Here is a 27969-nt window from a genome sequence, read left to right on the forward strand (position 1 = left end):
TGATTTGGTTTCATATTATTGTGGTGTGTGGGTGGGAGCCACATAGCTTGTCAAAGTCACTGAAGGACAATAGGAACCAGCCAGATCTGTTTCCCATTAGTTGAAATTAAAGAAACAAAGGAAGATGAAGAGTAGTGGATAGGAAACCCTTTGGAGTAGTGTTGCAGCCTGGTAGTAGAGGTATGTCTTTTGACTTTATTTGTGTTTTTGAGCTCTTTCTTTCAATATTATGTATCAGACCTATACTGCATATAAATTCATTTAAAAATAAGCCACTTTGTAACATAAGCCAACTGTAGTCAATTGGACATTGAAAAGCTTTTCTTTAGATGTTAAATGTGGGTTGTTATTATTTAGACCCAAGAAATAAATGTTTTAAGCCTTTGCAGACCATATGATCACAGCTTCTAACCTCTGCCATCAGAGAATGAAAGTAGCTATAGACAATAGGTCAATGAGTGGGGGTGGCTATTTTGGTAAAACTTGATTTACAAAACATGGGCTGTTGGCATACAAGCCATAATTTGCTGACAGTGAGTAGTGGGAAGTATACTTGACCTAACTTTGCTAACTTTGTTAAAAATACTTAGCTTCGATGCCTGCTACTTAGTGACTATGTCACCTTAACCTCTCTGAGCCCTCCTGTTTAAAATCAAAATGGCAATACCTTTATGAGAAATAAGAATGGGGGCTGGGGCTGTAGCTCAGTGGCAGAGCGCTTGCCTCGCATGTGTGAGCAACTGGGTTCGATTCTCCGTACCACACATATAAATAAGTAAAATAAATATATAAATAAAAGGTCCATTGACAAGTAAAAAATATATTTCAAAAAGAAATAAGAATGATTAGCTACTTGGAATGCTGAGCCAAGTTGAAGACTAGCCTTAGCAAGACCTGGTCTCAAAAGAAAAAAGGCTGGGGGTGTAGTCAGTGGTAGAGCATCCCTGGGGTCAATCCTCAGTACTGGGGGAGATGGACAGGATAAGAATGAGTAGATGTTTTAACTATCTGGAAATCAGGAAAATGTAAATTAAAACAATAATGTATTGTTTTATATCTTTTATATCAATAAAATAAAAAAAAATCTGCCTATAGGTATAGAAAGAGGAATTTTTATGCTTTTTTGATGAAACTAAAACTGCTACACCTTTTTGAATGGTTGTTTACAGTTGCAGTGTACAAACTTTTTGACCAATCATCTCCACTTTTTGAAAATATCCTAGAGAAATACTAGCTTATGTGTAAAAAGAGGTGGGTATTCCAGTATTATCAATGCAGTATGCTTTGTCGTGACAAAACACTGTGAACAAACTAAATGGGAGAATAAAGTTAGGGTACATCCTAACTCTGGGATTTTTCTCAAGGTTTTAAGAATGGGGAATCCAACACATATATTTGTTATATGTATGTATACATATGTGTGTGTGTGTGTGTGTGTGTACACACGTTACAATTACACTATAATGAAAAGATTAAATTTTTAAATGAAAAGGGCAACTTGTAGAACAATTAATTATACAGCTTGAAGACAGGCATATAAAGCAAAGATGTGTGTGTATATGTGCATGTGTGCAGATGTGTTTAGGAAAAGTCTGAAAGTTCTTGTACTGGGGCTATTGAACTCAGGGACACTTGCCAGTGAGCCACATCCCCAGTCCTTTTTTGTATTTTTATTTAGAGACAGGGTCTCACTGAGTTGCTTAGCAATTTTTTGCTGAGGCTGGCTTTGAACTCACGATCCTCCTGCCTCAGCCTCCCAAGCCAGGCGTGTGCCACTGCACCCGGCTCTGAAAGGTTATACAAGAAACTTGCAATAGTGGTCACATCTGAGGAGGGAATGTATTAGTGAATGTGGTTTAAGGTTTGGTGAATGGGGAGTTTTGTGTTCTACTCTATATACTTGTGTATTATACTCTTTCACAGCAATAATGTATTCTTCCTCTGTCTCAATAGTTTAGGTAGTTGGTGGGCTTGTCTGCACTTGCCAGGGACAGGAATGACAAAGTAGGATTAATTCCCCAAGCCAGTTCTGCCCACATCAGTTGAGTTGGAAGTTGCTGCTGAGACCAGAACAGGGAGTACATGTGAGGTGGGAGGAGGTAGCCTGTTCAGGTGGCTGGGATATGTAGCCAAGCAGGCCAGTTCCAATCTACCACCAGTAACTGTCATCTTATATTTTGACACCCTCCAAATTCATTTGTCTTCTGTTATCACACTGGACCCTGAGGATAATTCTCTGGGCAAGGAAAGCAGGGATGATGATAGAAAAGGGAGCAATCAGAACACAGGACAACAAGGAAAGTGTGTAGAAATAGTTTTATTTAAAAAGAAATATAGGCCAGGGATAAATCAGTTGGTAGATTGTTTGCCTCCCATGCACAAGGCCCTGGATTCAATCCCTAGCACCAATCAATCAATCAATTAATCAATAAATGGAAATATATACAAGAGTATTTATTCATTGTTTGAAATGGTAGCAGATTGAAGAAAGTTCTTTTGCTAAGTATGGTGGCACATACCTCTAGTCTCAGGAGACTGAGGAAAGAGAATCACCTGAGGCCAGTGTGAGCAATGAAGGGAGACCCTGGCTTGACAAAAAAAAAGAAGATAGCCACGTCCATCAATAGGGCAGTATGGGAACACATTATGGCATTTCCTTTATAGCAGTTTTTTTTTGTGTGTGTGTGTGTGTGTGTGTGTGTATGTGTCCCTGGGGATTGAACCCAGGGCCTTGTGTATGCGAGGCAAGCACTGTACCAACTGAGCTATATCCCCAGCCCTACAGCATCTTTTAAAAAGTATGAGTTAGGATTTTATTTATTGATGCCTAAAGAAATGTTGATAAATTATTATTATTATTAATTTCTTTAGTTATAGGTGGACACAATGTCTTTATTTTACTTTATGTGGTGCTGAGGATTGAACCCAGTGCCTCACACACGCTAGGTGAGCACTCTACCTCTGAGCCACAGCCCCAGCCCTAAATGTTGATAAATTATTAGGGGAGATAAACAAGTTGTAGAACAATGTATGAATCGTAAGCCTAGTATTCTAAAGATAAAAATAAAAATCCCTCTCTGATGTATTTATACTTATGTTTTGGGGGGACATGGAAAAATGTTACCATTTCTCATCTTGTGGGAGGACTTGGAGAGGAATGGAAAAGGGCTGGGAGTTTAACTTTTTCTTTTGTCTGACTTGTATTGCCTCATTGGTTTTGGAGAATAAGGAAAACAAACTTGTGTAAGCAAGAAAGGAAGTTTTCTAAACACCTTTTTATCTTAATTGATTTTAATTGATTTTTAATAGGTGACTTTTATTCTTTAGTGAGTTAATGAAGTAAGGCATTCTGAAAGTAAAAATAGAATTACTATGCAAGGACTTCTGGTAGAGAAGCACTGTCATTGTCATTCTCAGCTTTCTGATGTGTGAACTTTAATAAGGTTTTCTAACAATTGTTAAGTGAGGACCTTTGTCTCTCCTTATCTCTGAAACAGAATTTGTATAGGAGATACATTGTACAAGCCGGTGAGCCCACACCTATTGAGATTACCTATTGAGATGACAACATTGTATTTATTTATTTGAAAATACTATTCTGTTTTACTTTCTTTTTTTTTTTAAAGATAGAGTGAGAGAGGAGAGAGAGAGAGAGAGTGAGAGAGAGAGAGAGAGAGAGAGAGAGAATTTTTAATATTTATTTTTTAGTTTTCGGCGGACACAACATCTTTGTTGGTATGTGGTGCTGAGGATCGAACCCGGGCCGCACGCATGCCAGGCGAGCGCGCTACAACTTGAGCCACATCCCCAGCCCAGTTTTACTTTCTAACACTGAATTTGGGATGTATTTTATAACTGGTGAAGCTTTCAATTGCCATGGCTTTTTTTTTCCCCCAATTTTTATTATCTCTGAAATTGAGATACCTTAGCATTAATTGTATAGGATAGTTTGACTTTCTGATGCCCTTTTATTTTTGGCTTCCATTGCTTCCAGTCTCATCAGATTTAGTCACATTACCAAGATGTTCTGGATGGGGAGAAGTAGATACGTATATTATTTCAGTATGGAAGGATTTTGTGCATCCTCACTTAACTGGTAGCTGTCTGATATATATCTATTTGAAAAATTAGGTAAATAAATATATGTATAGCCTTGATGCATACAACTCAAGACGCCTGAGCTCTTTTACTCTCTATTTTAAATTTACTTGGTATTTTCTTGTTTGACTTTATTTTATTTTTTGAGTTACTGGGGATTGAATTCTGGGCCTCACGCATGCTAGGCAAGCACTCTACCACTGAGCTTACATCTCTAGTCCTTTTAAAATATTTTGTTTTGAGGGGCTCTTTAAGTTACCTAGACTGGGCCTTGAACTTGCAATCTTCCAGCCTTTCTGGTAGCTGTGATTACAGGCATGTGCCACTATGCCCACTATTGGTGTTTGGGGTTTTTTTTTTTTTTTTTGGAGGTACTAAAGATTGGACCCAGGGGTGCTTTACCACTGAACTACATCCCCAGCACGCTCGCTCGCTCTCTATCTATCTATCGGGTCCAGAGATTGAACTCAGGGGCACTCAACCACTGAGCCACATCCCCAGCCCTATTTTGTATTTTATTTAGACACAGGGTCTCACTAAGTTGCTCAGGGCCTCACTAAATTGCTGAGGCTGGTGTTGAACTTGCGATCCTCCTGCCTCAGCCTCCTGAGCTGCTGGGATTACAGGCATGCACCACTGCACCTGGCTATTTTTATTTTTGTTTTTTTAAATTTTGAGACAGGGTCTTACTAAGTTGCTGAAGTTGACCTTGAATTTGAGATCCTCCTGCCTTAGTCTCCCAAGTTGCTGGGATTACGGCCATTCACCACCATGCCCAGCCTGCCTGGAGCTTATTTATTTATTTATTTATTTGTTTATTTATTCATTTATTTATTTATTAATTATAGGTGGACACAATATCTTTATTTTATTTTCATGAGGTGCTGAGGATCGAACCTCATGCATGCTGGGCCAGTACTCTACCTCTGAGCCACAACCCCAGCCCCTGCCTTGTGTTTTAAAGAAATTAAAGTATATCATAAATACAGAAAAGTACACAGAGTATATAGCTTAGTGGCTTTCCTAAAAGTGAATACACCTGTGTAACTAGTGCCTGCTTCAAGAAACAGAACATTACCAGTATACCACTAGCCCCTTTTTAGTCACCATGTTTTCTTCTTAAATGCAGTACATAGGGATGATGGTTTGTAAGTGGGTGGCTCAAGTTTTCTTTCATGAGTCTACTTGAAAGAGCTCCAGGTTAGAAGCCAGAGAAGATAAGAGTTGCATCACAGCCCTGTTGCTTTTTAGTTATGTGACCTTAGGCAAGGGACTTAACTTTTTAAAACTTTTTCCTCTTTAGCAAAGTGTAAATAATAATGTCTACTGTACAGAGCTGTAATACCCTTTGTCAGTTATAAGGAACCATTCACAAATGCTAGTTGTTTGGGTGAGGACCATAGAATCCCAAGCAGGAGGAGATGTGGACCTGAAGTAAGAAGGTAAAATGAAGAATGATCCCCAAATCTAGTCTTTTAACCTCCTGTACTGTCTCATTTTTATTGACATTGGTGTGGCTGCTGGCTTCCTCTTAAACAAACAAACAAACAAACAAAACCTTCCCAAATGGAAATAAGGGGAAGGATCAGAAAGGAATTCCTAGAGTTCTGGAAATTTTCCTGAAGTCTCCCACTTCCTTTCTTAATGCTGGCACCCCCTGGAGCTATGGGAGGCAGAAGCCTTGGTAGAAGATTAGCAAATTTCAATCGCAGATGAACATATCAGCCTTTAATGGCCTAATAAACAAGTGTGATCCTACCATAGACTCTCTTCTGGTTATATTTGTGCTGTTCCAAATGGGACCTAAATCTGTGTCTCCAGCCCTGAAATCATATTTTTCACTAATTACTGATAATTTCTAACTGTATATCCCAGTATATGTTCCATGTCTAAGACAACTGCCTGACAGTATAGCATAATGGTTTGATTTATGAGTGAGACAGACTTGAGTTTTGAGGTTTTTTTTTTTTTTTTTTTTTTTTTTCAGTGCTAGGGCTTGAACCCATCCATGGTCCAGGGCCGCGTGCATGCTAGGCAATCATTCTATCAATGAACTATACCCTCACCCCTTTTTATTTATTTATTTTTTAAATTTTGAGTCAGAGTCTGGCTAAGTTGCCCAGGCTGGCCTTAAACTTTGAAGTCCTTGTGCCTCAGCCTCCCAAGTGGCTAGAATTACATAATTGGTGAAGCTTGGAATTGCCACTGGCTATTTTTTTCATGTTTTTATTATCGCTGAAATTGAGATACCTTAGCATTAATGATATAGGATAGTTGACTTTTCAATGTCCCCCCTTTTTTTTCTCCATTAGCTAAGCATACCACTGCATCCAGCTATCACTCCTTTTTAGTTATCACAGTTTACTTCACACACATCTCTTCTTGCTTGAAACAAACAGTTGTTTTACACTGTATTCTACAAAAGCTTTATAGGATTGTAGAACTGATTCAAGAGCCATATGGAAGCCGTGAGAACAGGGCTTTATATCCTTCAAACCACCTACTTTTTTTTTTTCTATTTCTAAAACCTACTTTTATCTGTATTGTGGGATTCCATATGAAGATGTCATTTAAAGGGGAGTCACTTTTAAAATAGTTTGAAACCTTTTATTCATTTAAGAAATACTTACCAAGCACTAAACTGTTCCTGACATCATGCTGAGTTGTAAGAGTTTAGTGATGAGCACACATTGTATGATTTCATGGAACTTAGGGTAGTGGAGGAAGAGAAATTAATCAAACACAAGTGTTATTAGAAACTGTGACTGATATGGAGGAAAGGAATATGGTGCTACAAGAATGTACAATAGGGTCTTTACCTACTCTAGGGTGTTAGGGATTGTTTAGATGAAATATTTGAACTGAGTTATAAAGGATAATTTGGAGTTAACTTGATGAAGAGGTAGGAAAAGAAAGCTTCAAGTTGCCATTGCCATCACAGTTGTGTGCACCTGTAATCCCAGGGACTTGAAGGCTAAGGCAGGGCATCCAAGTTTGGGGGCCAGCCTCAGCAATTTAGCAAGACTCTGTCTCCAAAAAAAAAAAAAAAAAGACAAAAGAAAAAGAGGATGTAGTTTAGTGGTAGAGGGTCCCTGGGTTCAATCCCCTGTACAAAAAAAAAAGTTTCCATAGTCCGAGCATTATCACATCATCAATACTAGACCATATGTGGATACAACCTTCTGTTCATGAACTTGCAGCTTTTGATAGCAGCTAGCATTTATCCCTGTACCAAGACTTGTATTAAACACTTTACACATACTATTTTGTGAATTCCTCATATTAAACAACCTTCTGAATAATACTGTTACTCCCATTTTACAGATGAGAAAACTGAGGGCACAGAGAGGTTAAATAACTTGACCATGGTTCTACAATTTATAAGCTCTTGAGCCACAATTTGAATTAGACAGACTTAACTCCAGATGTCATGCTCTTAGTTCTTATACTTTATTGTCTTCCTGTTTTATACCTTTCCAGTCTGTGTTTCATAGAGTTACCACCCTGAAATAGTTTTGATCATGGTGCTTCTCTTTACTCTCCCTTTAGAAATCATGGTTGTGTCTCATCACCACAGGAAAAAATTTGTATTCCTTAACATGATGTAAGTGTCTCACATTTTGGTGTTTGGTGCTACTTATCCTCATCATGAAACTGCACACTGCTGCAAGATTTAATACAGTCTCTGTACACACTCTTCTTTACCTAGAATGCTCTTTTATTTTTTTAATAAATTTTTTAATAAAAAAATTTATCTAACTCTTTAGTATTTAGCTTAGGTATTATTCTGGGTAAAACTGTATCCATTGGCCCTTCCTGAGTTACTTAGTTCCTCACAGCTCCTCTAAACCAATAACTTTCTTCTCTTTTTTCCCATACTGAAGTCTTTTCACCAAAGGCAGAATCTCAGCCATCTCTTTAGTTCCCCACCTTTTCCAACCCGGACATAACTAAGCTTTGGTGCTACTCAGCTTTTCAAATATCCCTTTTCATTATTTCTTTTTTAAATTTATTTTTATTGGTATATCATAATTATACATAATAATGGGATTCATTTTTGCCATATTTATACATGCACAGAACATAATTTGATCATCCTTCTTCCCCAGTACCTTCTCTTTTCCTTCCCTCTTCCTCCCCCAATCCACTTGCCCAACTCTACTGGTGTCCCTTCTATTATTATTATTATTATTCTAATAATTATAGTGCAAGCAGAGAGCAGTGGCACATGGCTGTAATCCCAGCAGTTTTGGAGGCTAAGGCAGAGGGATCATTAGTTTGAGGCCAGCCTCAGCAATTTAGCAAAGCCCCAAGCAACTTAGTGAGATCCCGTCTCAAAATAAAATATAAAAAGGGCTGGGGATATGGCTCAGTGGTTAAGCACCCCTAGGTTCAATCCCTGGTACCCCCCAATATAATAGAAATAATAGTGCATTGTCATTGTGTACAGGTGTAATTCATTGTGTTATATGCATACGTGGACATAGCATAATTACGTAGATTTCGTTCCTCAGTACTTCCCCATATCTTTCCCCTTCCTCTCTCGATCCCCTTCCTCTACTCTGTTGTTTCCCTTTTTCTGAGATTTCCCCACACCTTTTTTTTTTTCGATTTTTTGATGAACACAGTATCCTTATTTTATTTGTTTATTTTTAATGTGGTGCTGAAGATTGAACCCAGAGCCTCACACATGCTAGGCAAGTGCTCTGCCACTGAGCCACAGCCCCAGTACCCGCTCCAAGTGGAGAAAAAACTTTTGGCCCTTTATCCCTTTCTGTTTAGTTCCTGATGCCCCTACCTTGACAGGGCACTTTAACCTCTACTTCTACAACTGCCACCTGCTTTCTGCCCCTGAACTTCCTGTTTGTTATGTCTGTCACTTTTTTTTTTCTTTTCTTTCTTTCTTTCATTTTTATTTATTTTTTATTTTTTAGTTGGACACAATATCTTTATTTATTTCTTACGTGGTGCTGAGGAACTAACTAACCCAGGGCCTTGCACATGCTAGGCGAGCGCTCTACCGCTGAGCCACAACCCCAGCCCTTTTTTTTTTTTTTTTTTTTTTTTTGTACCAGGGATTGACTATAGGGGTGCTTAACTACTGAGCTGAGCTACATCTGAGCCTTTTTATTTTTTAATTTTGAGACAGCATCTCACTAAGTTTCCCAGTTGGATATAAACTTGCTACCCTTGTGACTCATCTTCCTGAGTAGCTGGGTTTATGGTGTGTACCACTGCACTAGATGTTAGTCACTTTTCAAAAGCACACATAGAATACCCTTGTCTCAAGATACTTCACAGCCTCTTACTGCTTGCTTGCGTATGTACTCTCTGTGTCTCTCTCTGTCTCTGCATGTCTCTCCCTCTCTTTTCTCATTTGGTACTGGGGAGGGAACCCATGGTTTTGCCCATGCTAGGCAAGGGGGCTACCACAGAGCCACACCCCCGGTCCTCTTGGCTCTTTAGTCACTAGGTATTGGTCTCTACTAACCTTGCCAATGCTATCTCATCTTCCCTTGAGCATTCCCCAGGCTTGTGTTCTTTGGCCTCATATTATTGTTATAGATGTATTTCTTCCTCCATGGGATTATAAACTTGATTTTAAAGACTATGTAATTCATCTTTGAGTCCCCAGTATGTAGAAGTGTTTATTTCATGTTTATAGTTGAATATCCTTGATTAAATTTCATTAATCCTAAGGAAAGAGTAACATATGTTTTGTAGAACTTAAATCTCTAGAGAGAAGCAAAAAGGATTTAACCCTAAAAGAGAGAAATTTTAATTATTAAAAAATATTGCTTATGTAGAATTTTGTACTTCTTGGTGGTGCCAGATAGATGGGATTTATTTTATCTAATAATTATCAAGTTGCTTAGCATCTTTTTTTTTCCCCCTAGAAGATTTGTCATTTATTTGGAAAGGAAATTCTAACCAGTGATATTTTGACCAGATTCCGAGGAGAATATTTCTATTCTAAAATTTGCTGCTGTTAGTGGTATCCTGAGGAAAAAAGCATGGGAATTTTTGGAGATAGAAAAGTACTTATACTCTAACCCAATCCCCTTCTTTACTGAGATCCAACCTAGGGCTAGTGACTTGCCTTGTGTCTTACATCTGGTAAGTGACTGGTCTATAATTTACTTCCAGGGGCTTTCTCCCCCCCCCCCCTTTTTTTCCCCTCCCACCCTCCCTCCCTCCCTTCTTTCCTTCCTTCCTTCCTTCCTTCCTTCCTTCCTTCTTTGGGTTGAACCCAGGAGCACTTAACCAATGAACAACATTTCCAGCCCTTTTTATTTTTTATTTTGAGACAATGTTTGGCTAAGTTGCTTAGGGTCTTGCCAAGTTGCTGGGGATGATTTTGAACTTGTGATCTGCCTGCCTCAGCTTCTGGGGTTGCTGGGATACAGATAGGCATGTGTCATCCCGTCCTGCCTTCCAGGGGCTTTCAAAATCAAGCATAGTGTTTTCAACCATTAGTAGGCTGTCTTTAGGGTTATGAGTCTTTTATTTTGGTACTGGGGATTAAACCCCACTAAGCTATATCCTCAAGTATTATACCTGCCACCCTACTTTTAAATTTTTTCCCCCTTGGTACCAGGGCTTGAACTCAGGGGCACTGGACCACTGAGCCACATTGCCAGCCCTATTTTGTGTTTTATTTAGACACAGGGTCTCACTGAGTTGCTTATCACCTCATTTTTGCTGAGGCTGGCTTTGAACTCATGATCCTCCTGCCTTAACCTCCTGAGCCTCTGGGATTACAGGCATGCACCACTGCAATGGCCCACTCACTTTTTTTGAGACAGGATCTCACTGAGTTGTTGAGGCTGGCCTTGAGACCTTCCTGCCTCAGGCTAAGTCCCTGGTATTACAGGTGTGTACCGCCATACTCATTGGAGTTACACATCTTTACATTGAAACTTTTCTGTTTTTGTTTCTTTTGCCTTTTTGTCATCATTTCTGTGTTTGTGAGCAAATACTGTGCCAGATATATTGCCTGTGGGGACAGAGTCATTTTACAATGAAACAGGTGCTTAGGTGTTTTGTAGAAAGGTCTTCTTGAGGGAGAAATGAGTGGGCCTCTTGGATGTTCTAATGAATCCTCTCTGGGTTTTGATTTGCCCTCTGCTTTTGTCCCCAGGAAGCCTCAGGCTTACCAACATTAACTCATTAACCAGCTTCTACCCTCTGGAGAGGGAGAAGGAGGCTATGGTAAATAAGTTGGAGGTTAGGCTTCTTAAAGTCCTACCCTCCCTCTAGCCAACAGTGGAGTTTCCTTCCTGCCTCTCATGCTTGAGATATCTCCACCAGCCCTCATATTAGAAGACTTTTCTTTGGTGCTTGCTGCTTCAGAGGAGTCTTGGTCCTTTAATGTTTGTAAAACTCTTGGCATCCTCAGAAAAAATGTTTTTAGTGATGACTTGAAATTAGAGCTGTTCATTCTTGTAGCATCTTAGTTATAATACCAAACTCACTTCCCAGTCTACCTTTTATTATTGATTGATTGATTGAGTACTGGAGATGGAACCCAGGGCCTCTTACTTGCTAGGCAGGTGCCCAAGTCCTCCTCACCTTAAAAAAAAAAAAGAAAGAAAGAAAGAAAGAAATTAGAGTTGGCTTTGGGTTTTTTTGTTTGTTTGGGTTTTTTTTTTTTTTTTTTTTTAATGCTGGGGATTGAACCCAGGGCCTTCTGAATACAATACAAGCACTCTACCAACTGAGCTATACCCCCAGCCCGAGCTGTTTTTTATTAAGATAATTTTCTGAGGAAGAAGTACAAGGCTTTTTTGAGCTGTGGAGAATGTGCTGGCTTTTATCCAGGCATTCAGTGATTTTCTGCTTAAGAGCAGTACAGAATAATGTAGGGATGTCATAGACAGCTCACTACTAAAGTGACTAATGCATGTAAATAAGTCACTTAATTCCTGAGTCTCAGATTTCTTCATCTTTTAAAACAGCTTTATACAATGGTTCTAGTCTTTTCTCTGCCACTTGATGTCCTAGCATAATAAATACCTACAGACTGTCATTATTGTTGTTGCTGTTACTGTTGTAATTAATAGTTAACTTTTAATGAGCATTTACTATCATTAGGCACTGTGCTGAACACATCCCATATTTTATTTATTTATTTTTAATCTTCACAGTAACCCAGTGAAGACAATACTATGATTATCCCTATTTCACACAAAGGAAACTGAGAATTAGATTAAATAACTTGCCTAAGGTCACATAACTAGTCCAGTGTTAGAGCCACAATTTGAGCCCAGTTGGGTCTGTCCCTAGAGTTAGTTCTCTACACAGTCTTGTCTGATCCTCAGGACAATCTATAACTTCATAGACCTGCCAAACAGGGTAGAGGGGTTTGGGTAAGGGAATACCTGACTTAAAAGGTAAAATTGGTCTAGTTCATGGAGGGCCTTGAATACCAGGTTAGTTATTCATGCTAGAATCATCCTAGGTTCTGGGCAGTCTCAGGAAAATTGCTATTTCTCTGTCTTTTTAAAAATGTAGAAAATGGTAATATACATGAAAAACTGTAATATTGACATTTTAAACAAATAAGCAAATGAACACTACTCATCATATGGCTCAGGAGATGGAATATTACCAGGCTTCTAACTGAACACCATCCCCTCCAACTTCTACCTGAACAGTCTTCCCCCAAATTTTTAAAATTATTTTTTAACCTTTTTCTTTTCTTCTTTTCTTTTCTTGGTACTGGGGATTGAACTCAGAGGCATTTAATCACTGAGCCACATTTCCAACCCTATTTTGTATTTTTATTTAGAGATAGGGTCTCACTGAGTTGCTTCTTGTTTTCTTTTCTTTTTCTTTTTTTTTTTGCTGAGGCTGGCTTTGCACATGTGATTCTCCTGCTTCAGCCTCCCAAGCCGCTGGGAGTACAGGCATGCCCCACTTTGCCCGGCTTTTATTTCTTTTTAAAAAATGGTTTCATTACTCCTTTTCGTTTTGGGGGTACAGTGAGCAGAGGTCTGTGGAGACCTGTAGAATCAGGCAAGAGCCATGTGGCCTGCCTGCCGCCTATCTGGCTTGAGAGGCTGGGGCAATTCTGCCCTGCCACAGGAGGGGAAATAGAAGAAGGCTGGGGAAACCGGCAAGTATCTCTGGCTGGCCTGCAGAGGCTTGGCCACTTGGTACAGAGATTCCAGAGTAGAGTTCAGCACCTCTGAAACTGCCCAGCTGGAAGCTGTTGGCTCTGAGTTTAGAGAATAGGACAGGGATGGGGAGACTTATTTATTTATTTATTTTAAATATAATTTTTTTAGTTGTAGTTTTTGTTTTTCTTTTTTAGACACAATACCTCTATTTCGTTTATTTATTTTTATGTGGTGCTGAGAATCGAACCCAGTGCCTCACACGTGCCAGGCAAGTGCTCTACCACTCAGCCCCATCCCTAGCCCTGAGACTTCTTATTTTTAAATACAATATCATTTCTATCTTGTCTGGGAAGTTTTAGGGCTCAACACAATGCCAGATGTGGCTAGGGCAATTTTAGCAGGCCTGCCTTCTGTTTTTACCCCCATACACTTCCTGGAGTGTTGATTGTGCCAGTCTCTAAATTAAGCTTGTCATTTTTCTTTTCTATAAAAATTTTTGTGTTGCTTTGCTTTTGCTTTTGTGATATTCTTTTTTTTTTTTTTTAATACTTTTCCTAGTAGATGAACACAATGCTTTTATTTTATTTTTATGTGGTGCCAAGGATCGAACCCAGTGCCAGGCAAGTGCTCTGCCAACTGAGCCACAACCCCAGTCCTGTGTTGTTGTTTTGAGTAAGAATTTTCCTCACTAGTGATGGTGATTGCTAACTATGACTCTAGATGATACTGTGGGATCAGGCAGGGCCTAAGGGAAAGGAGGTGATGGGAAGCCTCTATAGCTGACCCCCACCTCATCCCAACCACTTAACTATAATCATTCTCTGGTGGCCAGAAGGTTGGATTGGGAAATCTGCCATTCAGATGTTGTTCAGTGAAACAGATTTAAGGACCTTTAGGTATTATAGTGGACCATAGAAAAAAAGGTGGAACTCGGTGATGCTCTTGAAGACAAGATTTTCATGCAGATACACAATAAAGCAGTACAAGTGCTGAATGCAGAATGTAGATAATTTTTCTGACCACCAGTGTAATAATACATGGCTATTAATTCAGCCAGCCATGGTGGTACACACCAGTAATCCCAGCTACTGGAAAGCCTGAGGCAAGAGGATTGCAAGTTTGGGGCCAGTCTAGTCAACTTAATGAGGGCAACTTACTCCTTTCTTTGGGGGTAAAATTTAAAAAGGGCTTGGGATATAGCTCAGTGGCAGAATGCTTGCCTAGTATACACAGGGCCCTCAATTTGATCCCCAGTACTGCAAAACAAAAAATCCATAAATTCAAACATAAAACAGCACAGAAAGTCCCCAATAATATAACTTCTCTCACAAGTTAGCTTCTGTTAACAGTTCAGTATTGGAGGAGCTGGGATTTGATCTAACCCCTAAAGTGAAACCTAAAAGGCAGACTGGTGGGAAGAAGGCAGACATTCTGAGGATCCAGTCTCCTTCCTCAGGATGAGCACCCTCTCCAGCTTCTGCTGGGACACCTTGGTAACAAGGGACCAAAATATTAAATAGGGGATAAGTTAAACTTGGAAGTACCCACTGCATGCCTTATTTGTGCTGTGATAGCAAATGGGTCAAGCACCTTAAGATGTTACTGAATTAATCCTCATCACCTTATTACAGAGGTATCTTCATCCATATTTTATAGTAGGAGTACAGCCAGAGTTGCGTGGTTAACATCTAGTGGTAGAGTATTTGACTTTTTATTCACTGTGTGATCTATGGCAAATTATTTAATTTCTTTGGCTCAGTTTCCTCATCTCTAACAGTGGGTGGCAATAGTGCGTGCTTCACTGAGGGACTATTTAAGAATAGTAGGTCAGTAGAACAGTCTGGGGCACATAGTAGGCACTTAATGTTAGCTACGGTGTCATGCCCTGTTTTCTCTTTTATTCTTTTTTTTTTTTTAAACAATGCCATGCCTCTTTTCTTTTCTTTTTTTTAAACAATGCCATGCCTCTTTTCTTTTTTTTTTTTTAATATATTTTATTTTGTTAGTTTTCGGCGGACACAACATCTTTGTTTTATATGTGGTGCTGAGGATCGAACCCGGGCCGCACGCATACCAGGCGAGCGCGCTACGGCTTAAGCCACATCCCCAGCCCCTCTTTTATTCTTAACCCTCGTCATCTCCTGAGTTTGATTATGCATGTCAGCCCTTACTCTTTCCTCCTTTGTACAGTGTCTTCCTCTGCTTCCTATCAGTCCTTTACCTGTCTCCTCAATGCCTCCCATTCCCCTTCTTTCCATTCTATCTTAGCCTCTGTACCCTGTTAACCTATCTCCTCTCTGTTGGGCACTCCTTGCTGCTAGTCTCACTTTTTATATACCAGAATAAACCTGGAGTACCATTCTCACAGCTCTGTGGTAAAAGCAAACATCCAATAAACTTTAAACCCTTATTTGATTCTTCGGTTTTAAGTTGAAAATTTTCCAACTCTGACCTCAACTCACCCTTAAAGCCTGTCTTCCCACTGCTTCCACACCTCTGTGCTTTCTCCTCTTCCCATTCCTCTCTCCCTTTCCCCCTTCGGGGGAAATTCTATCTTTGGGCTTCAAGATCTAGGTTAAATTACCACTTCATTTTCTTAATCCTTCCCTGCTCTCAAATACTTATAATTTTTCTTTATGTTTTTTTGTAGGTGTTCACACATCCTGTCTTGAAATATAATTTTTTTAGTTCATTTCTCATCTCTTGTGGAATTATAACCCACCTCAGTGCAGAAGCTGGGTTTAATTCATCTTTGGATACTCCCTGCAATATCCTATAGTAGTGCTTTTCACATAGTAGGTGCCCAGTAAATGTTAAATGGGCTTCTCCTTCAGCTTGTGAAGGTCGCTGCTCAGTGGGTGGAAACGCTGTGGTTTTGTCTTCTAAGAGTCGGACATCTTTTTTCTTTCGGCCATGGAGGAGAGGCAGAGCCTTTAGGCCCCAGTGCCTCTGTCTGTTAAGGGCTCCAGCCAGTGCCTGCCGTACTCAGTCCCGTGCCTTGGCCCCTCAGCCCCTCCCCACAAATGCTCAGCGGAACAGGGGATTAGGTTCTGGCAGCACAGCTGGGATTTTGGCGGCCATTCCACAGTCGACAATAGCAAGCAGCCACCGCAGCCACCGGGACAGGACAGCGCAGGCCTGTACTCCAGGGCCAGAACCTGCCTGGGCTTCTTGTTTGGGTGGCCGAGGGGGAGGAGCGGGCACAGTGCGGCATCCTGGCCTTGCTACGCAGAAGGTACGGGCTGGAGAGATTCCCGTGGGGAATGGGCTTGGGGGGTGGCCATGTCTCAGGGCAGGCGGAGCCCACGGAAGGAGGCAGGCGCTTTGTGTGCAAGCCGAGCTGGCGGGGTGGCATGTGTGTGCTCCCAGACACGCCTGCCCTGGTCTGCCAGGAAGCTGCCCTGTGAAAGGGCCTGCGTTTTGCCTGCTCTTCAGAGCCTTGGGCAGGGGTTGACAGAAGGTGCAGGTGGTCTGGCCTGCCCTGCCCTGCTGTGGCTAGCCAAATAGATGGAGAAGCCATCCCTCTGCCTTAAGCCCTGGGTGGAAAAAGAGAGAAGGGGGAGTGTCCGGGTGATCCCAGGTTTGTCAGGCAGGCCGCTGTGGATGTGTTTTGTGTGTTTATGCCACAGTTTGGCTCATTCTTGCTGCTGTCGCACTTCAGTGATTTTGCCTGGCCGCTTGCTCATGCCCTATTCCCCTACATCCCGCCCTCTTGTTTGGGGAGCAAGCCTCCAGCCTCCCTCTTCCCCGCCATCCTTTCCAGTGCCCCCCCCCCCCCCCCCAAGAGGTCCCTGCTTGGCTGTTGCTCCCAGACCACGGAAGCTTGCTGTGCCTTTAAAGAAAGCAGACTCCTGGCTGTGACGCACTTCTGGCTGTCAGCCAGGAAGATCGCTCCTGCCAGGCTGACTGAGAAGAAAACCAACAACTTTTCTTTTGTGTGTGGGGTTACTTTCCACTGGCCCCCCCTTCCTCCTCTCATTTCAAGATTTTAAATGCTAATGGCGGATTAAAACCTGTAGATACGTTTGGCTTTAGGAGTCTGGTAAGGCCCCCCTGCACTGAGACTTTTTCTCCCTCACTCTTTCTCTGGGTTTTTGTTCAAACATGGACGAGGGGGTGGGGTGGATTCTCCCCCCTCACCTCCCTTTCCTGCGCCATCCTTAAAGGGGAGGGAGAGAAGAGGGAGAGCAAGTAAACACTCAGAAACAGGCTCTGGGAGCAGAGCTTGCCAACATCCGGGAGTTGGCGCCTTTCAGAGCAGAGGGTTGCTTTCTTTCCCTCTTGCGTAGATGTCACTGTGTTTTTGTTCAGAGGAGGAAAGCGTGTGCGCCTGTACTTGAGCTATAAAGACAGCCTAGGAGAGTGCTTCTCTGTTGCTTTGTGAGGCCTTGTGTTCAAGGTGGTGGGTAGTGAAACCAGGTTCATTTTGTCAGCTGGTAGGGACCAGGGTGTGTGTAGTAGTGGGGGCAGGTGCTGATGAACTACTGGAGTGGGCCCTGGTGTATGCGCGTGCGCAGGCACTGCGTGCATTTTCTGGCTGCGGCCCAAGGTCTATCTAGTTCATGATCACAACCTTTTGCTCACATCTGATGACTCTGGAACCTACTGAACATGGGGGAAAGGGGTGATATCAGTAAGCACTTTTGAAGAAACCAGGGAATCTTGGTTTCCCCAGCATCTCTCCCTTGTTTCTCTCCAGTGCCTCAGGTCTCTGGGCCAAACTCTAGGCTACAAAGAGAGGGTAATCTCTGTGAAGATGGGGAGGTCTGAGTCCAAACCCTTTAGAGGGTTCAGGGAATACATCCAACAAATCGTTTTGCCTCTGACCTCAGGAGTTCAGAGAAACTCTTTGGACTTAGACCAGAAAGTCTACTCAGGATTCCCCAGGGGATGAAAAAAAGATCATTTTCTCCTTCCATGGCTTCTCATGGAGCACTGATCCTGTGGCCTTTTACCTTGTTTAAGTGAGGGGATGAACCAGCAAGATATTTCTTATTCTGCTTTTTGTTTTTTGAGAATGGGTCTTACTATGTTGCCTAGCCTGGTCTCAAACTCCTAGGCTCAAATGATACTTCTGCCTCAACCTGGGTCTAGAGGTATGTAATATGGATGCCTGGCCTCCACCCCCTGACTTTTTATTTTTATTTTTATTTTTTTAAAGAGAGAGAAAGAGAGAATTTTTTAATATTTATTTTTCAGTTTTCGGCAGACACAACATCCTTGCTTGTATGTGGTGCTGAGGATCGAACCCGGGCTGCATGAATGCCAGGCGAGCGTGCTACCGATTGAGCCACATCCCCAGCCCCCCACCCCCGACTTTTTAAATGACAAATTAGTCTATGGCAAGATAGCTTGTTCTTTGCTGGGCCTGTTTGGAGTCACCTGCCAGGTGAGAGGTCCAGGTAGTTGCTTGGGGGAAGAGGGTGATATCAGTAAGCACTTTTGAAGAAACCAGAGTTGGGTGAGAAGGAACTCTAAGATCATGTTCACTCTTTGGATGCAGTTGTTTCTCAAATGGCAGGGTGGGGAGAAGGGGAGTATGTCTTTCAGAAAGGGGTGTACAATATGGATTCTTATGGCTACAGGCAGTCAGGCTCTCTGGATATGCTTGGGCACACAGATGGGGCAGCCATTTTCTTAGCTGTGAGTCTGTGGGGTTTTGGAACCATCCATTGGAGAGGGGGATGGGATTCAGGGAAGGGTCCTGTGAGGTGGTAGTATGTGTGGCCCTGAAATTCTGATAGTGAGAGTTAGCATTAAGGAAAGGAGTTCAGTGGAGACAGGGGCCCATGAGCTGAGAGATAAGTACAGTTTAGCAGCTCTGTAGACCAAAGGTCACTTTGTGTTATCTTTAGGTAAGGTGGTGTTCAGGCTGGCTGTAAGTGGCTAAGAGGCAGTCTCCAGGGGAGCTGACACCCCGGCTGGGGGAGGGGTCAGGAGAGCAGTACTGCTGCAACTCAGATCTTCTGGCCTATTACTTGTCTTTCCTAAAACTGCAGTTTTTTTCAGAACAGACCCCAGAGCTCAGCAACCTGACCCTCTGGTGCTGGTTCTTGCATCTGGACAGGTGGTTTGCATTAGCTTCAGCCCTGGTAGGAAATCATGGCTAGGCTGTTAACTCTTTAAGATCCAGAGAGGGTGCATGCCAGGTGGTGTGCATTTCTTGAGTGTCACTTTTCATATCCTGAGATAGCTTCTCTGGAAATATAGAAGGTTCCTGTAAATGTGGGAATTGGTCCTGATGTGGGGGAGTTGCATCTTGGGGAAACGTAAAAAGGATGCAGGGCCTTACATTTGCAAGGCAGCTGCTTCTGTGTCTCAGTTCTTCTTGGACTAGGGAAAAGAGGAGCCATACCAGCTCTGGGAAGCCTCTATCTTGGATTCTGAGGGCACTCAGGGCTCAGCCTACATTCTGGGATTTTTCGTTTGTTTGCTGATTGGGTGAGGGGTAGGGGGGCTGATGGAGTTGGGGAGGATCTCAGCAGATCCTTCTGTGAAATGGTTTCAGGCCACAATCTTAGGGATCTGTTTTTCCATCACCATCACCCAATCTTCTGGGTGGGGCCTGCCTCGAATTTCAGGGGGAGGGTGGAGAGGATGGTGCTTTGGCTGGAAGCCCTTGGGTTCCAAGCCAAAGTCTGCTTAAAGCAGTAGTCCCAGTGCTAGCACTGGCTGTGCCACTGGCTTCAATCACTGATGACCCAGAGAAGCCATTGATACCAGCGAATGGCTGTGCTGTGCTTAAGTCACTCAGTCTGGAGTCCTGTCTCTGAGGAAGTGCCCCGGTGTGGACTTTAATGGCAAGATCCTTTAGTATTTCCTAGTGTTTGGATTCCTCCTATTTCTCTGCCTGGGGACCATGGGAAAAGACACTTGGATTTGCACAAGAGGACATAAACAGAAGGTTGTAGGTTTTGCCTTTGAGATGAAGAAAAGAAGTTGATTAAATCTCAGGTCATTTCTAGCAGCATAGCTGTAGAATGTCTCAGTGGGGATAATATCTACCGCTGGTTGTAAATAAAAATTCTGATTGAAGCTGGGCTCAGGGGCACATACCTGTAATCCCAGTTACCTGAGAGACTGATCGCAAGTTTGAGGCCAGCCTGGGCAACTTAGTGAGACCCTTTCTCAAAATAAAAAGGTCTGGGGTATGTAATTCAGTGATAGAGCACACCTGGATTTAATCCCCAGTACCAAAACAACAACAAAAACAAAAACAATTCTGACTGAAACATTGGGCCTTACTGAAAGACTGTAGGTCTAGAGGCAGTGGTGGGGATGAGGGGGAGGGGATCTGGGCCATGTTTCCTTTGTTATTGAATCGCTCAGAGACATTTTTTTAAAAAGAAGTTCCAGTTGAGCATTTGGCTACTGCTGCCTTCAGTCTACTGGCCACAAATGGTCCTTCTAGCTTTAGGCTGGCCAGCCTAATTTCAGTGTAATAGTTGAGATCATCTGCCTCAACTCTTGCCCTGCCCCAGAGGTGCGGCAGCCAGTGTCCACAGATAGGTCATGCTTGGTGAAAATTATCCAAGACAGAGGAACATATGGATCCTTTAGCTTCTCCACCCTCCTGAGAACTCCCTTAACCATTTCACTTGCTCCTACAAAGTACAGGTAAATTGGCTCATTTCCCTGGTGTGACAGAATCATGTTAGGTTTTGCAGGGTCAGGAAACATTTAAATTTTTTTTTAGTTGTAGATGGACACAAAATCTTTATTTATGTATGTATGTATGTATGGTGCTGGGGATTGAACCCTGGGCCTCACCCATGCAAGACAAGTGCTCTACCACTGAGCTACAGCCCCAGCCCCAGGAAACATTTAATTATAATTAGCATTTAGTTATATTAACATTTAACTATTTTCTTTTATTAGTGATTCAGGTGTATTTAATTTTACTCCTCACCTTGCTGTAAGTTCCTCAAAGTCAAAGACCATTGCCTCCTAGCCCATCTAGCTTTCAACACAGGTTGAACATATGTAGGGACTAAGAAGATACCTTTTGGTTGATAAGCAGAGTACACTTGAATAGGAAGTACCAAGAGAAAAGGAGAAGCAAATAATTGGATTTATGTATCTCTTTCCCGTACCTGACAATGAGCATCTTATGGGCAAGAATGGTATCTTTCTTTGTCCTCAAAACCTTACATACAGAAGGGGGTCAGCTAATATACTTCTACAGAATTTGCACCTTGAAGATGTCAACACTGGGGGGAAGTTTCTAGATCATGTGGCTCTAACTCTTGTTCTTCCTTCTGGAGTAGTGACATACAGGGCACTTGTGGCAGGAGGTGGGTGGGGCTGACTGTGCCTGTGGAGATTTGTGGGAATTATAGGGACTGCTAAGAGGTGTTAGGAAATATTTACTCATCAAATCTGTGGTCCCATGGGTAGATTGGCAGGCACATGGCAGATTCCCCGTTGCAAAGGAAATTGGGGGTTAGAATACCAGGACAAATGCCTAATCTTTCATTTAATGTCCCTTGTGATCTCCAGAATTAGTCTTGGACTCATCAGGAGACCTTGGTTTGGATATGTCCAGTCTCCCCATTTGAACCATATCTGTCTTTGATGTGAAGTGGAAGATATGAAAATCCAGAAATTCGAATGGTTTTCCCATGGACTTGGTTATTGTTGGGTAGAACTGCAGAAAGTGATTAAGAACGGAAATAATTTATTGATTACCTACCATGTGTCAGGTACTATGCTATTTGCTTTATCTTTAAGCACCACAATAAGCCAGAGAGGTGTATGGATTCCATTTTGCAAATGAAGAAACTTAGACTAAAAGAGATTATGTTAATTGTCCAGAGTCACATGACCATGGTCACATAGAAAAGTATTCAGACCCAGATCTGTCTAAAAACACGTTTGTTCTATGATTAAGGGTACTATGTTCCAAAGAATGAAGCTGAAGACCAACTTTGAATGTTCTGTTTTCCACAAACTGAAAAGATTACATGAGAAATTCTTGTGAACAGAATTTTTTACTGTCATCCCTGACTTTATAAGCTTTATAATAATTTATAATATAGTGATAAGTTTTATAATATGCTCTGAGCTCTCAGAATTCCCTTGGTGCCCTGGTGGATTAAGTGTTGAGTGAAGAGTGATTTATTTAAGTTTTCAGAGCTGGCAAATGGAACCGTTTCTCCTCTACTCCTTGATCATGGATATCTGATATGATTGCCTCTCTCTCTCTCTCTCTCTCTCTTTCTCTCTCTCTCTCGGGTTCCAGGTGTGTTGGGGTGACTGTCTGGTATCACCAAGATGACGCTCCATGCCACCCGGGCAGCTGCACTCCTCTCTTGGGTGAGTAGTTTTTCTTTTGTCTGTTGTATTTCTCTGGGAAGCTACCTACCGGCAGAAGAGGAGTCTTCTAGGAGCCAGGTCTGTGTAAAATCTCAGTTCAATATGAAGTAAATACAACTTTCCTTTGCCTTTCCCCTTAGATTTAAAATTTTTTATTTTATTTATTATTTTTATTTTTTGTGGTGCTGGGGATGGAACCCAGGGCCTTGTGCATGCAAGGCAAGTACTCTATCAACCAGCTATATCCCCAGCCCTATTTTTTTTTTTTTTTTGACAGTGCTGGGGATAGAACCTGGGGCCTCGTGCATGTGAGGCAAGCACTCTGCCACCGAGTTACATTCCCTGCCTTCACCTTGGTTTTTAAACTTATTATTTCTAAAGATGTTGCCGCTGACAGTGATTCATGCCTCTACTTTTTTGACTTAGCAAAGGCTTCTCTAAAGCATATATTCTCTTTGGTCATAAAAAGGGTGGCCACAGGACAGCATAGAAATCATCTTCATCTGTTTATCTATCTATCTATCTATCTATCTAACGAGCCCGGGGCACCTGAGCACTGAGCCCCATCCCCAGCCCTTTTTGTTTGTTTGTTTTGAGACAGGATCTCGCTCAGTTGCTTAGGGCCTCACTAAATTTCTGAGGCTGGCCTTGAACTTGTGGTCTTCCTGCCTCAGCTTCCCACAGTTGCTGGGATTACAGGAGTTCGTCACTGTGCCCGGCTGTCTGTACACTTTTTTTAACTGAAGAGTTGACTGTGAGCTTTAGTGATCAATGTTGGCAGAAACTTTGATCTTCAAAGGCCTTTAATCTTCCGACAAGGTTCTCCTTCTTTTTGCTATGTTTCTGTCGACTTCCATTTTCCTTCTGCTGCCTTATTGATCACTTCACCAAAATTCTTCTGCTATGTCTTTCATACATTTTCCTCCCGAGACAATGGCAAATGAGAAAATACTACCAAGTATTGAGCTTTTAAAGCTACAAACAGAAGAGGCTATCGAGTGTGGTAATTGTGAGCATGAGCCTTGGAATCAATCTGGCTTTGATCCCTGTGTGACTGAGGGCAAGGTAGCCTTTTAGCATTTCATTTTTAAAGTATGGGATGGGGTTAATAATACCTCATGAGATTATTATGAGGATAATGACATAATGTGTGTAAAAAAAAATTTTAGTACACATACACAAAATCATTTAGCATAGTATCTCAGTGAATAATGGTTTTGATATTTAAGATATTGTGGAGCATGCTAGTTGGCACTTTTCCTTTTTGTTCAGTACTGGGGTTCAACAAATTTGGGGGATGGGATATGGTGCTAGGGATTGGACCCAGGGCCTCGGGCTTGCTAGGCAAATACTCTACCACTGAACTACATTCCAAACCCATCAGTAACTTTTTTTTTTTTTAAATTAGATAATATTTTAAAGAAATGACTTATAAGACAGTTATCTTTAATTACATCAAAACTCTAATCAGGAAATATTTTTAGTATATAGAATGTACATTCATAGTCTTCAGTTTTTGAAATGGATGATTGTTCAGTTGTAGTTTAAAATTGGTATATTGCATTTAATTGGTTTTTGTCTGTATCAGAAACATTGACTTCCTTCTACTCTCTTCCCCTCCCACAAAAAACTGACTGGGTTATTGGGACCATGAGCCACATCTCTGTTTAGAGGGTTAACTATGAAAGTTGGGAGTTCCTTTAGCCACATTATCTTTTTTTTTTTTTTTTAAAGAGAGAAAGAGAATTTTTTTTTAATATTTATTTTTTAGTTTTTTGGTGGACACAACATCTTTGTATGTGGTGCCGAGGATTGAACCCAGGCCACACGCATGCCAGGCGAGCGCACTACCGATTGAGCCACATCCCCAGCCCACATTATCTTTTTAAAAATTAAGTATATGTGCAGTGCTAAAAATCTAACCCAGTGCCACACACATGCTAGGCAAGTACTCTACCACTGAGCTATAACTCCAGTCCTTGTGTTTTATCTTGATTGATTTATCTTTTTATTTGTTTAGATTCCAGGCTTCTTTTTACTGTGAACACTACCATCACAGGTGTTTTTCTTGGTAATGGGGATTGAACCCAGGGGTGCTTAACCACTTAGCCATATCCCCAGCCCTTTTTTATATTTTATTAGAGACAGGATCTCACTGAGTTGCTTAGTTCCTAGCTGAGTTGCTGAGGCTGGCTTTGAACTCGTGATCCTCCTGCCTCTGCCTCCTGAGCCACTGGAATTACAGTAATGCACCACTGTGTCCAGCTGACTAGTCTTATTTAATAACAGATAACTTGCCTCAAAATCCATAATGCAGTGGCACATGCTTGTAATCCTAGTGACAGGAGGCTAAGGCAGGAGGATCACAAGTTCAAGGCCAGCCTTAGCAATGTGGCAAGACCCTAAACAACTTAGTAAGATGCTGCCCCCCCTCCTAAAAAAGGCAGGGGGTGGGGGGAACTAGGGATGTAGCTTAGCAGTAATGTTCCCTTGGGTTCAACCCTTAGTATATATATAAAAAGCCATAATGAATATTCATTAAAATATTAAAGTGTAATTAAATAGAATTTTCAATTTAAACAAAAAGTTATGCAACTAAAATGAATTTTGTGAAACTGGCAGGGTGCAATGTGACTTACATGAGCGAGGAGAATGGCATAGAATATTTACATACGGGGGAGGGGGGTGCTGGGGTTGTGGCTCAGTGGTAGAGCCCTTGGCTAGCATGAATGAGGCACTGGGTTTGATTCTCAGCACCACATATAAATAAATAAAATAAAGGTCCATTGATAACTAAAAAATATTTTTAAAAAATGTACACATACAAATAAAGATGTTGTGTCCGCCGAAAACTAAAAAATAAATATTAAATTCTCTCTCTCTCTCAAAAAAAAAAAAAGTACACATACACATGATAATTATAGCTGTGGTTTAAAAAAAATTACTAATGGGAAAAAAATTCATCAAGGGCTGGGGATATAGCATGCAGAAGGCCTTGGGTTCCATCCTTTGCACTGAGTCCTGAAAATGCTAAAAATGCATGTGTTACAATACTCATATGAGGGGCTGGGGTTGTGGCTCAGCAGTAGAGTGCTCGCCTAGCATGTGGGAGGCACTGGGTTTGATCCTCAGTATCACATAAAAATAAGTAAATAAAAATAAAGTTATTGTGTCCAACTACAACTAAAAATATTTTTAAAAATATAGTATGAATGGGAGGGTTTTTTTTTTTTGTCTTATAAATTTTTGGTAACAATTTATTTTACTTAAAGTGTAGCTTGAAATTACTCTGTAAATGGCAAGTAGTAGTGAATAAACTACTGCAGGGATTTTTTTTTTTTTTTTTTTTTTGGTACTGGGGATTGAACCCAGGGGGTCTTTACTGCAGAGTTACATGCCCAGCCCTTTTTATTTTTTATTTTTGAAGCAGAGTCTTGCTAAGTGACTGAGGCTGGCCACAAACTTGAGATCCTTCTACCTCAGTCTCCACAGTCACTGGAAATACAGATGTGTGCCACCATACCTAGCTATGCAGGCAGTTTTGAGATTTGACAATCTTAAGCAATCTGCAGACCTTATAGGCAGGTCTTGGTTTGTCCAGAGAGTTCCATTTGTTTACACCTTTACTAGAAATGGGAGAGCTCCTCTATTTCCTTGCCTTTAAATGATTCTCTCTTGAGAGCAAAGTAATTCACAGGAAGAAAAAAAAAAACTTTTATATTAATAAAAGAAACTGTTGCTGGATTGTTACTTAATTGGTGTAAGCAATGAGTCTAGATTACTTAAGTGACTTTAGATCAGCTAATTGGTAGGATTTTTAGTTGTTAGTGAACAAACATTCATAGGCCTTGAATGTTTTACTTAGATTGCAGGGATTAAAAGGAGATGGAGGACTATAACTTCCTGAGGGGTTTGTACGCCTGGTGCTGGGGCCTTGGGACCCCAAGAGTAGTGAGAGCACCAACATATCCTGTGGTTCCAGCGCTGGTTTTGACTGCCACATTACCATTTGTTTTCGCCTGAGGGCTGGCTTTACCAAGTAGAATATGCTTTTAAGGCTATAAACCAGGATGGTCTTACATCAGTAGCTGTCAGAGGGAAAGACTGTGCAGTAATTGTCACATAGAAGAAGGTACCTGACAAATTATTGGATTCCAGCACACTTATTCAAGATAAATGAAAACATTGGCTATGTGATGACTGGAATGACAGCTGACAGCATATTGCAGGTACAGAGGACACGCTATGAGGCAGCTAACTGGAAATACAAGTATGGCTGTGAGATTCCTGTGGACGTGCTGTGTAAAAGAATTGCTGATATTTCTCAGGTCTACACACAGAATACTGAAATGAAGCCACTTGGTTGTTGTATGATTTTAATTGTTATAGGTGAAGAACAAGTCCCTCAGGTCTACAAGTGTGATCCTGCAGGTTACTACTGTGGATTTAAAGCCACTTCAGCAGGAGTTAAACAAACTGCGTCAACCAGTTTCCTCGGAAAAAAAAAAAAAGTGAAGAAATTTGATTGGACATTTGAACAGATAGTAGAAACTGCAATTACATGCCTGAATACTGTTCTATCAATTGATTTCAAACCTTCAGAAATACTAGTTGGAGTAGTTACAGTTAAAAATCCTAAATGTAGGATTCCTACAGAAGCAGAGATAGACCAGACATTAGCAGAGAGAGACCAGACATTGTCATTAGTTTATCAAATTCATGATGCCACTTGCCTGTGTGTTTGGTAACAACAAACCAACATTACAGAGGGACTGGATTTAAAAAGGAACCTCTTCCAGTCCTATGACTGAAGTGGTTAGGACTCTGAATAAATAAAAACAGTGCTTTTGGGGGAAAAGAAAAAAGGAGATGGGGGACTGGGGTTGTAGCTCAGTGGTACTGGGTTTGATCCTTTGATCCTCAGCACCACATGAAGAAACAAATAAAGGTATTGTATCCATCTACAACTAAAACTATTTTTAAAAAATAAAAGAAAAAAAAGATGGGTTTTGGGTGCTTAAGTCTGCTTATTTTCACCTGGTTAAAAGGGATCTTAACCTGAAGTTTTCAGTCTTCCTAAAAAAAACATAAACTAACCTGTCCTGAACAATTAGATGGAGCTTTTTTCAAATGATAGTATAAATATAATGTCTTTTAAGACTTCAATGAGAGGTCATGTTTTTATATTCCACACTTAAAAAAAAAAACAAAACAAAACAAGGGGCTGGGGTTGTGGCTCAGCAATAGAGCACTCACCTCGCACATGAAAGGCCCTGGATTGGATCCTCAGCACCATGTAAAAATAAATACATAAATAAAATGAAGTTATAAAAGAATGAATGAAAGGAGAGTTAAAAAAAAAAAACAAAAGTCAGTTTGTTGTTGTTGTTTGATTTTGTTTTTGTAGTACTAGGGATGAAACCCAGGGCCTCAA

At 41.2% G+C, this 27969-nt stretch overlaps 2 protein-coding genes across 7 annotated transcripts in view; both read left to right on the forward strand.

Moving 5' to 3' along the window:
* The window catches only part of NUMA1 (nuclear mitotic apparatus protein 1), a 78825-nt gene that overhangs the window by 22439 nt on the left and 28417 nt on the right, over positions 1-27969 (forward strand). For 3 of the 6 annotated variants that reach the window (XM_081282313.1, XM_081282314.1, XM_081282312.1), the window contains exon 2: positions 22462-22535. In XM_081282313.1, coding sequence (XP_081138439.1) covers positions 22494-22535 — 42 coding nt within the window. In that variant the 5' untranslated portion in view covers positions 22462-22493. Of the gene's footprint in view, positions 1-16185; positions 16456-17110; positions 17263-22461; positions 22536-27969 lie in introns of those variants that run through there. The other 3 variants (XM_081282310.1, XM_081282315.1, XM_081282311.1) reach the window with 2 other exon arrangements.
* Positions 22558-27717, forward strand: LOC308642944 (proteasome subunit alpha type-6-like). Its single transcript, XM_081282374.1, has one exon. It carries the CDS (start codon positions 26732-26734, stop codon positions 27281-27283), a length of 552 nt encoding a protein of 183 aa, XP_081138500.1. The 5' UTR covers positions 22558-26731; the 3' UTR covers positions 27284-27717.

Source organism: Spermophilus citellus (genome assembly GCF_964194105.1).
Source record: "Spermophilus citellus genome assembly, chromosome: 2".
Classification (NCBI taxonomy): Eukaryota; Metazoa; Chordata; class Mammalia; order Rodentia; family Sciuridae; genus Spermophilus; species Spermophilus citellus.